This window comes from Panthera pardus, unplaced genomic scaffold, assembly GCF_024362965.1.
Source record: "Panthera pardus isolate Hobbes unplaced genomic scaffold, ASM2436296v1 HiC_scaffold_13, whole genome shotgun sequence".
Taxonomy (NCBI): Eukaryota; Metazoa; Chordata; class Mammalia; order Carnivora; family Felidae; genus Panthera; species Panthera pardus.
Genome location: NW_026526688.1, coordinates 59,157,477 through 59,172,401, shown reverse-complemented (window position 1 = coordinate 59,172,401; position 14,925 = coordinate 59,157,477). Strand labels below are relative to the sequence as shown.

The window sequence follows — 14,925 nt, the reverse complement described above, 5'->3', positions numbered from 1 at the left end:
AGTGTTTTCCTCTTGCCTCACAATTCACCCTCCCCAGTCCTAAAATAATGTTGTCATAACTACTACAGATATCTTTATTCAACCTAATTCCAGAATCCACATGCATTGTTCCTATCTCTCTCTTCATGTAAAACAACATTTTGACTGTTCTACTTTTCTGGCTCACCCTATGAACATTTCCTTTTCCTTTTCTTTTAAGATTCCATCCAGGTTATGTCAGGTCAAAATTCAAGACTACAATGTTGAGACAACTCTTCAGAAAATACGACTAATGTCCATCTAACTAGAACAAAAAGATAACCTATTATAAACAATTCACTTAAAATAGACAGATCTTTAAAAATACAATTTAATTCTTAATAACGTTACTACTAGTATGGAAAAACAATCTGTTTCTGCTTACCACGTCTAACGGTTGTGTTTTCTAGTGGTCCTGTCTGAAGCTGTAGTTCAGCTTCTCCAAGTATCTTCAGAACTGAATCTGTAGGGCTTCTCCCCCAGACTTTTCTTGGAGACCCACCAGGATCTAATTTGATAACCTCTCCCACTGTATGTTCTATAAGAAAAAGACACAAAAAAACAAATCTCACTGATAGAACGTAACACTATTACTGTTTTATAAGGCACATTTAAGATCTATCCAACTGAACACATCAAAGGGAAAAAAGGTTGTATCACAAGGAACGTAAGCTGATGCTTTAAAAGACTTTCAGAGAATGAATGATGAACAGAAAGAATGGATGATGAGTGATATTACTAACAGTAGTAATAAAACTATAGATCTACTAAAATACTTTTAAAATACTTAAGGGGGGCAGGATCAAGATGGCAGAATGGGAAGATCAAGAACTCATCTCCTCTTAGGGACACACCAAAATCTATAACTACATGTAGAACAACTATCTCTGAGAACGAACTGAAGACTAGCTGAACAGATCACAAAGAACTAAAAATACAAAGAAAAAGACACATTGAGATGGGCAGAGGGGTGGAGATGCAATTTAGTCAGGACTCGCATCCCTGGCACGGTGACCCACAGTGAGTGATATCACAGCTGCAGAGGCCCTCCCTGGGGACTGAGGGGTCTGAGTTCCACATGAGGTTCCAGAGCCCAGGGGATCTGTACCAGAAAGACAAGCACCCATAATGTATGGCTTTGAAAACCAAGGCGGCTTGCTTATGTTTGGGAGAGCTAGAGAGCAGCAGGAAACTGCAACTCCACTCTTAAAGGGAGTATGCACAATGCCACTGACTCCAAGTCCCAGGCCAGTGTAGCACTAACTTCAGATATGTGCCCAAAGGGCAGGGATCTGTTGGAAAGTTTTCCAGGGATGAAAGTGCTGGGGTATAGTTTTTCTTATCCTCTTTCTACCTAGCTGACCCAGCTCCGGTGGGTGCCATTTCTGACACTTTCCACCTACTGTGCTAGCACCACTAGCTCCACCCTGGCATTCCCCTGTGGACTTGCCCTACCCAACATGCCCACCCGGGCCCAGAGTCCCTTCCTTAGTATACCCTGCAAGCAGCGTAGGTTGGTCAGGAGCCCTTTCCAAGCAATTCTCTGTTCCACCATTCCTGGATGGGACCCTCAGCCAGCACCAGAGCCCTTCCTAAGTTAACCTGGTTGGAGGGGGGGCTAGTCCCAAATACTAAAGTTGCAGCCAGCTATCACAACAAGCCACACTGAGGGCCAGCGTCATTCAACAGTACACCTGTATTAGTGAAAGTCAGACCTCACAGGCAGCTGTGTACACCAGCAAGTCTGCAAAATGTTGACCCAGCCACAACAGGAGGGTTCAGGCAGCCCACTCATGAGAACCTGGCTTAGGTGACTAGTAGGCCCCTTCGGAATAAAGCCACTCCTTCAAGACTTGAAGACATAATGATCTACTTAATACACAGAAACACAGTGAGGCAAAATGAGAAGACAGAGAAATATGTTCCAAGTAAAAGAATAAGACAAAACCTTAGAAAAAGAACTAAACAAAATGGAGAAAAGCAGTCCACCAGATAAAGAGTCCAAAGTAGTAATGGTCATAAAGATGCTTACTAAACTCAGAAGAAGAGAACAGAATGAGAACTTCAACAAAGAGATAGAACATATAAAACAATAACCAATCAGAGCTAAAGAATACAATAACTGATATGAAAAATACACTAGAGGGAATCAACAGCAGATCAGATGATGCAAAAGAAAGAATCAATAATCTGGAAGGCAGGGTAGTGGAAATTACTCAATCAAAACAATAATCAGAAAAAAGAAGTTTTAAAAATGAGAATCGTTTAAGGGACCTTTGGGACAACATTAAGTGTACTAACATTAGCATTATAGGGTCCAAGAAGGAAAAGAGAGAGAGGGACAGAAAACTTATTTGAAGAAACAACAGCTGAATACATCCTAACCTGGTAAAGGTAGTATACATCTAAGTCCAGTAAGCACAGAGTCCCAAATAAGATGAACTCAAAGAGACCCACACCAAAACATTACAATCAAAGTATCAGCAGTTAAAGATAGAGAGTCTTGGGGTGCCTGAGTGGCTTAGCCAGTTGAGTGTCTGACTCTTGATTTCGGCTCAGGTCATGACCTCACAGTTCACGGGATTGAGCCCTGCATCAGCCTCTGGACTGCTTGGGGTTCTCTCTCTGCCCCTCCCCCACTTGCACTCACTCTGTCTTCAAAATAAATAACTAAAACAAAAGAAAAAGAAAGAAGAAAAAGAAAAATAAAACAAAAGAAAAAGAAAGAAGAGTCTTAAAAGCGGCAAGAGAAAAACAACTAGTTACTTACAAGGAACCCCCCAAACCTATCAGCTAATTTTTCAGCAGAACCTTGACAGGCCAGAAGGGTGTGGCATGATATATTCCAAGTAATGAAAGGAAAAAAAACAACAACTTATAAACAAGAATACTCTATCTGGCAAAGTTATCACTCAGAGTTGTTCCACCCACTCCTGGAGGGCACCCTCAGCAGGCACCACAGCCCCTCCAAAGTTAACCGGGACTGGGGTGGGAGGGCTAGTCCCAAAAACTAAAACACCTACAACAGTTGCAGCCAGATATCACAACAAGCCACACTGAGGGCCAGGCATAACCAAGTTTCCCAGACAAGCAAAAACTAAAGGAGTTCATCAATACCAAACTGGCCCTCCAAGAAATGTTGAAAGGATTTCATTAAACAAAAAAAGAAAAGATCAAAACCAAAAATTAGAAAATTAAGAACGAAAAAATCTTACTGGTAAAAGTAAGCATAAAACCAAAGCTGTGGATCAACTGCCCTCACATCTAACATGATGGTTAAAAGATAAAAATATTAAAATCATCTAGGCCTGCAATAATTAGTCAAGAGATACACAAAATAGTAAGATGTAAAACATGATATCAAACACATAAAATGTTTGGGGGATGGTAAAAATGTAGTGCTTTTAGAAAGTGCTTGAACTCAGGGGCGCCTGGGTGGCTCAGTCGGTTGGGCACCTGACTTCGGCTCAGGTCATGACCTCACAGCTCATGAGTTCGAGCCTCGCATTGGGCTCTGTGCTGACAGCTTGGAGCTCGGAGCCTGGAGCCTGCTTTGGATTCTGTGTCTCCCTCTTTCTCTGCCCTTCCCCCACTCTCATTCTGTCTCAGTCTCTCTCAAAAATAAACATTAAAAAAAATTTTTTTTAAATAAAAAGAAAGTGCTTGAACTTAAATGGCCTTCAACTTAAAACAGACCACTAGATTCACAGGATGTTATATGTGAACCTATGGTAACCACATACCAAATACCTTTATTTACATGTATAAGTGAAGGTTTATGTAAATAAACTAAATGCTTCAATCAAAAGACATAGGGTCATGGAATAGATTTAAAAAAAAAAGGCCATATATATGCTGCCTACAAGAGACTCACTTCAGATCTAAAGACACACAGACTAAAAGTGAAGGGTTAGAATAAGCTATTCTATGCAAATGGAAACATAAAGAAAGTTGAGGTAGCAATACTTACAACAGGAAAAATATATTTAAGTTTATTTATTTTTGAGACAGAGAGAGATAGAGCATGAGTGGGGGAGGGGCAGAGAGCGAGGGAGACACAGAATCGGAAGCAGGCTCCAGGCTCTGAGCTGTCAGCACAGAGCCCCATGTGGGGCCCATACTCAAAGACTGCAAGAACATGACCTGAGCTGAAGTCAGACACTCAACCAACTGAGCCACCCAGGTGTCCCAGAAAAAATAGATTTTAAAAGAAAGACTGTAACAAGAGACAATAAAGGGCACTACACAATGAATACATACATCAAACAAGAGGACAGAACATCTATAAATATCAATGCATCCAACATAGGGGCACCTAAATACATAAAGCAAATATTAACAAACATAAAGAGAGAAACTGATGGTAATACAATAATAGTAGAGGACTTTAATATTCCATTCACATCGATGAATAGATCATGATGGATTTAATAGGTATATACAAAACATTACACCCCAAAATAGCAGAACAGACATTCTTTTCAAGTGTACGTGGGACATTCGCCATGACAGATTACATATTAAGTCACAAAACAAATCTCAATTAATTTAAGAAAACTGAGATATCAAGCATCTTTTACAAATACAACAAAAGAGTATGAAACTAAAACTGAAGAAAACTGTAAAACACAAATACGTGAAGGCTAACAAAACCAATGGGTCAAAGAATAAATCAAAGAGGAAATCAAAAAATACCTTGAGACAAAAGAAAATAAAAATACAATGCTCCAAAATCTATGGGACACAGCAAAGACAATTCTAAGAAGGAAGTTTATAGTGATGCAAGCCCATCTCAAGAAACAAGAAAAATCTCACATAAACAATCTAATCCTACACCTAAAGGAGCTACTAAGAACAAAAAAGCCCAAAATTAATATTATGCATCCTTATGTTCACTGGAACATTATTTACAATAGCCAAGATATGGAGGAAATCTAAGTGTCCACCAATAGATGAATGGGTAAAGAGGATGTGGTATACATTTGACCCTTGAACAACACAGGTTTGAACAGCCTTGGGTCCACTTATGTGTTGATTTTTTTTTCAATAAATGCAGTACAGTACTGTAGGTATATTTTCCATTCTTTATGATTTTTCAAATAACATTTTCTTTTCTCTAGCTTACTTTACTATAAGAGTTCATTACCTAAAACATATAAACACAAAATATGTGTTAATCAACTACTTATGCTATTGGTAAGGCTTCCAGTCAACAGTAGGCTATTAGCAGTTAAATGTCTGGGGAATCAAAAGTAATATGCAGATTTCAGACCACACAGGGGTGGTCAGGGCACTAACACCTGAATTGTTCAGGATCAACTATATATATATATATACACACATACATACACACACACACACACACACACACACACACACACACACACACACAAAGGAAATTACTCAGCCACAAAAAAAGAATGAAATCTTGCCATTTCCAACAACATGGATGCACACAGAGGGTATTATGCTAAATGAAGTAAGTCAGAGAAAGAAAAACAAATACTGTATGACTTCATTTATATGTGGAATCCAAAAAACTAAACAAATGAATAAAGCAAAACAGAAACAGGCTCATGGATACAGAGAATAATCTGCTGGTTGCTAGAGTGGAGGGAGTAGGGAAGATAGGGAAAATAGGGGAAGGGGATTGAAAGGTACAAACTTTTGGTTATAAAATAAATAAAACAAGGGGATACAATGTATAGCAAAGAAAACATAGTCAATTATATGTAACAACTTTGTATGGTGACAGATGGTAAGCTAGATAGATCTTGGTGGTTACTTCGTAATTTATATAAATGTTGAATCACCATGCTGCACACCTGAAAGTAATCTATTTCATGTCAACTATGTTTCAATAAAAAGTAAGTAAATAAAATAGTTACAAATTAAACTCTATAGTTTGAAGGAAAATAAAAACAGGGGCACCTGGGTGGCTCAGTTGGTTAAGCATCCAACTTCCGCTCAGGTCATGATCTGATGGTTCATAGGTTTGAACCCCCCTTCAAGCTCTGTGCTGACAGCTCAGAGCCTAGAGCCTGCTTCAGATTCTGTCTCCCTCTCTCTCTGCTCCTCCCCTGCTTGTGCTCTGTCTCTCTCTCTCTCAAAAATAAATAAACATTAAAAATTTTTTAAATAAAATTTAGCAGAGCAAAAAAATGGGAAATTAGCTATTGATGTTTGAGTCTTAGAAGCCTTTTGTAAGAATGCTCAAAGCATTAATAGACAAGATGCAATCTCACATATTACAGTATATATAAGTCATTTAAATTTTAATGGTAACCAAATACAAAATGTTGATACAAATTTGTATGTACTAGTTCCTTGAAAGAATCTACAAATTAGCAGGTAATAATCAGTTTTAGAAAGCAAAAATGATTCCCAGTAGGGGACTAACTTTTAAAAGGATAGTTATAAAGTAGAAAACCCATAAATAGGCCCATTACTTACAGCCATGTGCTATTTGACAGAGGTACCAAAACAATATGGAGAAAGTAATAAACAAAATTGGACAAACTAAATGTCCATATGAAACAATATGAACTTTGTTCCCTTTGATGCAGGAAGGGAAAACCAGGTGGAGTTGATGGTCTGAGCTGAGGTAACAGAATTGTAAGTCTAGGAGGCAAAAGTGGCTCATGTTGGAAGGATAGAGTACTAAGGAATAGAAAGCTACACAAAGAGAACTCAGAACTTGAGCTCCCTGGAATTAGCACACACATGGTAAATTACTGTAGTCTAGGGAAAAGATCATCCAAATGGAGTATAGGGAATAATACTTGCAGTTCAAACAGGGTCAAAAATAGTCCCTCTTCTCACCAGCCAGAAAAAAATGTCTTCTTAATTCACAAGTCATCAGGTAGATTATTCACAAAGGTTTCAGACTTAGCAAAAGGAGATAGATTAGCCATAGATATTGCTCTAGTTCTACCTAATAAATACTAAAACCACAACCTAAAATGGTCAAGCTATTTATACATAACTGAACTGTATCCCAGAACAAAAGCCAAGAATATTTATAGGAATATAAAAATATACAGCCACCCATCTAGGTAAAATTCATGCTTTAGCTACCAAACGAAAAATGACCAAGCCATGCACAGAAGCAAAAGAATTCAACCTTCAATAAAGAAAAAATTTCAACCAATTAATATCAACCTAAAAATTATAGATGACCTAATTAGTAGAGAGGATGTTTACAATTTTCATAAATAAATTCTGTATGTTCATTAAGCTACAGAGACAAATGATGAAAACTAGAGAAAAAGAAAACATTAACAAGCTCCATATGAACTTCTAGAAAAGACAAAAAAACGCTAGAAAAAATAATGGCCAAAATTATCCAAATTTGATGAAAACCACTCACAAATCCAAGAAGCTCAACAAAACCCAAGCAAAAGAAACATGAAGAAAATGACATCAAGGCACATAATTATCAAATTTACTAAAACCAAGGCTTAGGGAAAAAAGCTAAAAACATCAAGGAGAAAAAAGACATATTACATACAGAGGAATAACAAGGATGATAGAAGATTCTCATCACAAGAAATGCAAACTGGAAGACATTGGAGCAATATCATGAAGTACTAAAAGAAAAAAATATCAAGGTAGAATTCTATCCCCCCAAAAAAAATCTTTGCAAAAGAAAGGCAAAATAAACGCTTTTACAGACATACAAGAGCTGAAAGAACTCATCATCACCAGCAGGACTACACAACAAGAAAGTAAAGTCCTTCAGGCAGAAGAAAAATGGTAACACATGGAAATCTCATTTATACAAATATTATGAAGACTGTTGGAAACAGTAACTACATGGGTAGATACAAAAGACTGTTTCTATTATTATTTAAAATTCCTTCAAGGATAAATGACCATAATGTATTGTGGGTTTATCACATAAGGTAAACAAACAAACAAAAACACAGCATAAAGACTAGGAGGAAACAAATCTAAGTATACTGTTGGAAGGTTCTTACGCTATATGAGAAATGTAATCAATCTCTGGAAGATAGACTGTAACTTAAAGATGTGTGCTATAATGTCTAAAGCAAACACTAAAATAACAGTAAACTGAACAATAACAGAGATAAAATGAAATCATAAAAATACTCAATCCAAAAGAAAAACAAAAGGGCAAAGGAAACAAAGAATGGATAAGACAAACAAAAAACAAATGGCAAAATGTCATTTTTAGATCCAACCATCTTAACATCCACATTGAGTATAAATGGTCTAAACAACCGAGTTAAAGATTTTAAGAATGGATTTAAAAAGCAAACCTAACAACATGCTGGCTGCAAGAAACCTACTTTAGATATATAGACACAAAAAGACTAAAAGGGGAAGGGGGGACTGGATAAAGATATACCAGCTAATATTGAGTAAAAAAAAGTAAAAGTGACTTTATTAATAACAAAGTAAATTTAAAAAAAAAGAATTTTCTAAAAACTGAACTATTGATAATCACAATGCAGATTAATCTCAAAAAGCATTATGCTGAATTTAACAAGCTAAACACAAAAGAATACAAACCGTTACAGTGTTTAAATGAAACTCTAGAATAGAGAAAGTTAGGGGCCCCTGAGTGGCTCAGTTGGTTGAGTGTCTGATTTTGGTTCAGGTCATGAACTCACATTTTATGGGTTCAAGCGCTGCATCAGGCTCTGTGCTGACAGCTCAGAGCCTGGAGCCTGCTTCAGATTCTGTGTCTCCCTCTGTCTCTGCCCCTCCCCTGCTAACACTCTGTCTCTTTATAAATAAATAAATAAATAAATAAATAAATAAATAAATAAATAAATAAATAAATAAAATAATATATATATATTTTTTTAGAATAAAGAAAATTAATCTAAGAAAAAATTCAGAAAAATTCTCCTCTGGGACTTCTGCTAGAAGCAGAAACTGACCAGGAAGAGGTATGAAACTTTTTGTTTGGGAAGATGGTGATGTTCTAGAGGTTTGGGTTACATAGATATAGGCTTGTGTTAAAACTCAGCAAATGTTCATTTAAAATATTTGCATTTCACTGTATGTAAATTTGACATTTAAAAGAAACAAACTTCTAAAAAAATATTGAACTCTGCTTAATGATATGTATGTTATGAAGTACTTGGGACAAAGTGTACCAATATCTGCAATGAACTTCAAATTGCATCAAAAAATAGGGGTGCCTGGGTGGCTCAGTCAGTTAAGCATCCGATTCCTTCTGGCTCAGGTCATGATCTCATGGTTGTGAGATTGAGCCCTACAGCGGGTTCCACATGGAGCCTGCTTAAGATTCTCTATCACTGCTGATGGCAATGCAAACTGGTATAGTCACTCTGGAAAACAATATGGAATTTCCTCAAAAAATTACAAATAGAACTGCCCTACAACCCAGCAATAGCACTACTACTTTATCCAAAGGAAACAAAAATGCTGATTTGAAGGGACACATGCCCCCCAATGTTTATAGCAGCACTATCAACAAGAGCCAAATTATGGAAAGAGCCCAAATGTCCATCGACTGATGAACAGGTAAAGAAGATATAGTATGTATGTATGTATGTATGTATGTGTCTACACACACACACACACACACACACACACACACACACACACACACACACCACTCACCCACACACATGCACATATGAAGGAGCTCAGAGGGATAAACAATAAACTGTATCTGTGGTTACCTGGTAACAGGGATGGAAATGGAGTATATGTTGAGGTGAAGAATAATTTTATACACTGTTTATACTATGTAAAAACTTACCACATGAAATACTTTGCCTACTCAAGTTAAACATGATTTTTGAACTCATGAGACAAAGTATTATTTATGTTACAGTATTCTCAATCTCATGCTATTTTCCATATAAAAGTGCTTTTAATAAGGTAATAAGGTATCTCATATGTCCTCATATATTTTTCTGAGATAGGGCTATCTGATCATTCAAGATTACCCAATTGTTGTATGGTCTGCATATGACCTTTTTTCCTACTTTTTAAGAAAACATGGCAGAGATTTCTTTTATCTTGTATAAGACTTGCTTGCATTCCTCTACCTTTGCCTCTATCCCAACCTGTCATACTGGTGATAGTTTATTGCCTCAGAAGTGCTCTAAATTATTTACAGCCTCATCACCTGAGAGATCTCACAACATCAGTTGCGTTTAACATCATATATATGTAATTAATGACTACTCTTCATTCATAAAGTCTGTGCTACATGATAGGAAACATAAAATATGCAATACAAGTCAGGCAAACGTATTTTAAAAGTTTATATTACAAAAAGGAACATAGGTAAAATATATTAAACAAATGAAGAAAATAATTACAGCATGTAATTAGTTCCTTAAAAATAATAATATTCTATGATTTAGAAAATAATCTTAGAAGAGGTCTACTTTTAATAGAGTGCTGAAAATTGAACAAAGGGTTTCAAGAAAAATGGGATAGAGAGAGTGGACAATAATCCAGTACATCAAATGCTACAGGTACATAAAATAAGGATAGCTAACTACCGACATGAGCATCTTTGGAAACACTTAGAAGGGTTTTGATGCATGCAGTAGAGAGGGAAAGTTCAGGGAGAATGGAAAGAAAGGAACTGGAGTTGTAAAAAGGTAATGCTTTGAAGAGCTCTGCTATAAAGAGGACTTCAGAAATGGGGTGAAAGTTGAACAACAGGGACAGAAAAAAAAAGAAAAAGAAAAAGAAAAAGAAAAAGAAAAAGAAAAAGAAAAAGAAAGAGGCAGCCACGCAAAGAACTTAGAAGAGAGACAAGGGGAAGAGGATTGTGAAAAAGAGTTTGGCGTGTTTTAAGAAGTGAAAAGAAGTGAGTATAGGTAGAAAAAAATGGACAGAGTGAGGATACAGAGGGAACCACAGGAGAGCCTTGTAAATTATGAAAAGGGCTTCAGATTTTTATTCTAAGTGCAACAAAATCAATTAGATTTAAAAATTTTGCCCTTCTAATTAGCATAATTTTCAGGTCTCTAAGGTTACCGTGATTCTATATCCCAAGTAATAACACTTTACATCTTTCTTCTCCTTTACAGCTCCATAAATGCAGGTTTATTAATTGATAAACCTGTGCTGAGCTGTCAGCACAGAGCCTGATGTGGGGCTCAAACCCAGAAGCCATGAGATCATGACCTGAGCTGAAGTGAAACGCTCAACCAACTAAGCCACCCTAGTGCCCCCAAATCCTTGCTATTTGTAAGGTTGAATAGTTTTCTCCATTTTTCACATACAAAGAAATTTTCCAGCCTCTCTCAATCCAAGTGTTTGTTCTTTCAGAGTATTCAAGTTTACATGTGTGCAAAACCAAAACAGATTATTAAGATTTTATACATACTTTCAGTTGCAGAGAAGGATGTGTCCAATGTTAACTCATCCAGGGGAATCACAAGTTGCCCTCCCGCCTCCCATTTCTTGCGATCAGATGAAACCGATTTTTCCTTTTCGGGCTCTTTGGCATCTTCACTAACGACCACTTCACATGTATCAGAGTGACATTGCTTTCCTTTTTCATCTTCTTGAGCTTTAAGATTTTGATTTAATCTACGGAGTATTTCTCGCTTACTCTGAAACAGTTAAAATGTTATACTTTAATATGTATACAATTAAGTAAAATGACTGAGAAAGTTTGAAAATTGTACCTACTGAAATAGCATTGTTAGTCTTCTGCATGTCTTCTGAGGTTTCCTGGATATCAGTTAAACTACTGTCCTATAAACACAGACAGTTACAGAGTAAGAAATAATGTTATTTAAAATGCCTACCTTAAAAACTTTCATATTTTTGTTACTTTTTGTTTTTTATTAAATTGTTCCTTGTGAATTGTTTATTCCTGTAAAATGTTAACACAGATTCCTTCATTATACTTAATAGCAGAAGGGACAATTCTCAATTATTTGTCTTATTTTTAGATTACTGATCACATATCTAACTAAATCCTCTTCCTTTTTGGCATCTGATTTTTGGTAATTTTATGTCAATGGTAGAAATAAAAAGAAAATTAACTGATGTACTCTCTTAATTGGAGCTAGGGAGTTTAGTGGATAGAGTAACTCAGGATAGGCTGTATTATTTTGAAATTGTCTTCATGTTTCATGTACATATATTCCTGCTCAGCCATACTACTAAACATAATTGAGAATTGGTTTTTCTCAGTAAACAAAGAGAGTAACAGTAATGAGTTCTGAGTCCTTTATACCAACAGTAATATAAATTCTGTCTTTGATTAGTATAATCATAGTGATCTAGACCAACTCGAATTTTTAAACACTCGCAAAGACGAAATTAGTAGTTATGAATGCTACGAGAGCAAAAATAATCTGAAAAATGCGGAGTAAGAAACAGCAGTTTTCAAAGTTTTAAGTAGCAATATTTACCAAGACAACACATAAAGAAAAACCATTTCATTACATAGATTACCTCAAATTTTGAAAGATTTGAGGAAAATACAAAAGAGTATAGTGGTCAGTTTTAAAGTAATACATGTAAATGAGACAAAGAGCATTTTACCCCATAAAGTAGTCAGGAATTAGCAGTTGCTATAACCAGAGAGATGAACAGCTACTTGAGATGTGAGACTGGGTACCAGGAAGGAAACCACACAGTGGTATCTAAAGTTGAAGTGAACAACGCAGCACACGCAAAGTCGTTATCAGAAAGCAAGAGACTAAACCTACTTAAAGAACAGTAATTTCTTACACGAAGTTCTTGAGAGTTACCAAGAAACTTGTATTTTCCTACTCAGTCTTATTTTCAAGATAAACACAAAGGCTATAAAAAAAAAATGGTGTATCAGTAACATTAGTGTTGTCTGCAAAAACTTAATGAAATTCAGCCAGAAATTAAAAGGCAGAGACATTAATTAATGAGATAGGAGAGAATCAGGTTAATGTGTTACATGATTCAGTAGACTTCTCCCTTCTCTGTGTTGAATTCTGGGCTGAAATCCCATACCATGAGCCTATTTCCTTTACTCCAGAACAGAGTTTTCACATTTTAGATGAATACCTGACACATACTTCCAAGTTTAAGCTTTTTATTTGCCCATATTTCTTTGTTTCATTATCCATTTGGCATGACAGAGATTTATAAGTAGAAAGGAAAAGAAATAATTGATGGAGTAAGTGTAATTATAATGAATCTTCCAACATTTGTTATGCTAAAAATTTCCAAATAAATGTAAACATGCCTTGGATTTTATTCTTAGAGTTAATTTAAGTACCAAAGAGACATTATTTTTAAAAAAAATGAACCTTTCTTAAAAAAAATGAAACTGTTAATTGTGAGAGTGTTTGTTAATGTTTGTTCCATCACAAATGTTTGTTGCACTATTTTCTGTACATTTTTATATATAATTTATTTGTTCAATATTCTCTTAAAGTAAAAATGAGAGACAATCACTTAAATCTATTTTTATGTATTAAGTGGTCCTAGATATAAACCTATCAGCAATGAGGCTCCAATACTCAGAGTAAACTATACGCAAAAATCTTAACAAGTAATTCTTTTTAGAAAAAATTTAATGAAACACTAGGAATTAATGTAGTTTCATTAAATTTAATCCTTCTAATAACTTTTTGCTTTGAGGAGTTCTAAATTTTAGGGAACTTACCATGCCCACTTCTTTCAAAGCTGAAGTCACAGAAATAACAGATTTCATCTGTTGCTTTGATGGAGAGCCACCTGCTTCAGGGTGTCCCAGTGGCGGAGACATATCAGAACTCTTTACTCCTTTAGCCACCAACTATAATAAAAAATTTAAATATATTTGCAACTTTATATTTGTATGAAGAATAAAATGGTATTTATCAAATCACTGTTTATCTACTCTATCCAAAGTTACAGTTTTTTCATTTCTCAATTTTTATTGTGTAAGACAATGTGCTAGGTCTGAGGAAAGATCAGAAAAGACAGAAACATCTCTGGCCTGAGATGTAAACATAATCAAGTCTCATGTAGTGCTAAATAACTCCTTTCCATTGCATTAACAATGTTTAATAATTTTTTTTAAAAAACCTGATTTCTAAAAGATTATGACATCAGTCCCTCCACTTTAATTTTAATTCATTACAACATCTGATGGGAAGAAAAAATATTTTACTTATTAATCTTAAACTTGAAAAAGAAATGCTTGCGTAATCTCTAAAAGTTTGAACATCAATCACCCAACATAAGAGCCCTCATTATAAAAATGTCAACAGAATGAAAGAATGGGGGAATGGAAGAAATGAAGGTACAGGTAATAAGATTTAATGTCATTAAAAATATCACAAGTTATATTCAAACATGTGTCTTTTTTTATCTTGCTGTTTAGACTTTAAACAATATGAAATAAGACATGTTGAACCATTGAACCATTCATCAATATAAGGAAATGGCATTTACAGGTATGCTCATGGTAACATGGCAGCAAGTCTGTTCTCTACTTTGTTCTCCTTCAAACCAGTAAACAAATATTTCTGGTGAGTATACGTTTCAAATGCAACACTTACTGAGCACTTGGAAATATAAGGTAGCAATTAGTCTTCTGAACTCTCATTTAACATAATACCTATGTTATTCAAAAGAAGATGGAAACAGCCATCACAATACTGAAGAACAAAGTTCAAGGAATGATAATACGTAATTTCTTCAAGTCTTACTATAAAACCACAGTAATTAAGACAGTGTAATACTGGTGAAAGAATAGACAAACAAATCAATGGAATAGAACATAACTCAGACCCAAACGAATAGAGCCAAATGAACTTTAACAAAGGAGCAAAGGCAACTCAATGGACAGGAGTTGCCAGGAGAAAGGACAAATGATACTACAACATCTGGACAACCCAGATGTTACCCCTGCCCCCAGAAAAAGGATCTAAACAAACATCGACGATACACCCTTCACAAAAA

General features: G+C 35.6%; 1 protein-coding gene across 8 annotated transcripts in view; it reads right to left on the bottom strand.

Moving 5' to 3' along the window:
* The window catches only part of NEK1 (NIMA related kinase 1), a 214,403-nt gene that overhangs the window by 62,170 nt on the left and 137,308 nt on the right, over window positions 1-14,925 (bottom strand). For 7 of the 8 annotated variants that reach the window (XM_053901128.1, XM_053901131.1, XM_053901130.1 and 4 more), the window contains 4 exons: window positions 13,643-13,774; window positions 11,677-11,742; window positions 11,369-11,597; window positions 404-556 (listed from right to left, as the gene is read on the bottom strand). In XM_053901128.1, the coding sequence (XP_053757103.1) occupies window positions 404-556; window positions 11,369-11,597; window positions 11,677-11,742; window positions 13,643-13,774 (580 nt within the window). The remainder of the gene's footprint in view (window positions 1-403; window positions 557-11,368; window positions 11,598-11,676; window positions 11,743-13,642; window positions 13,775-14,925) is intronic. The other variant, XM_053901135.1, reaches the window with a different exon arrangement.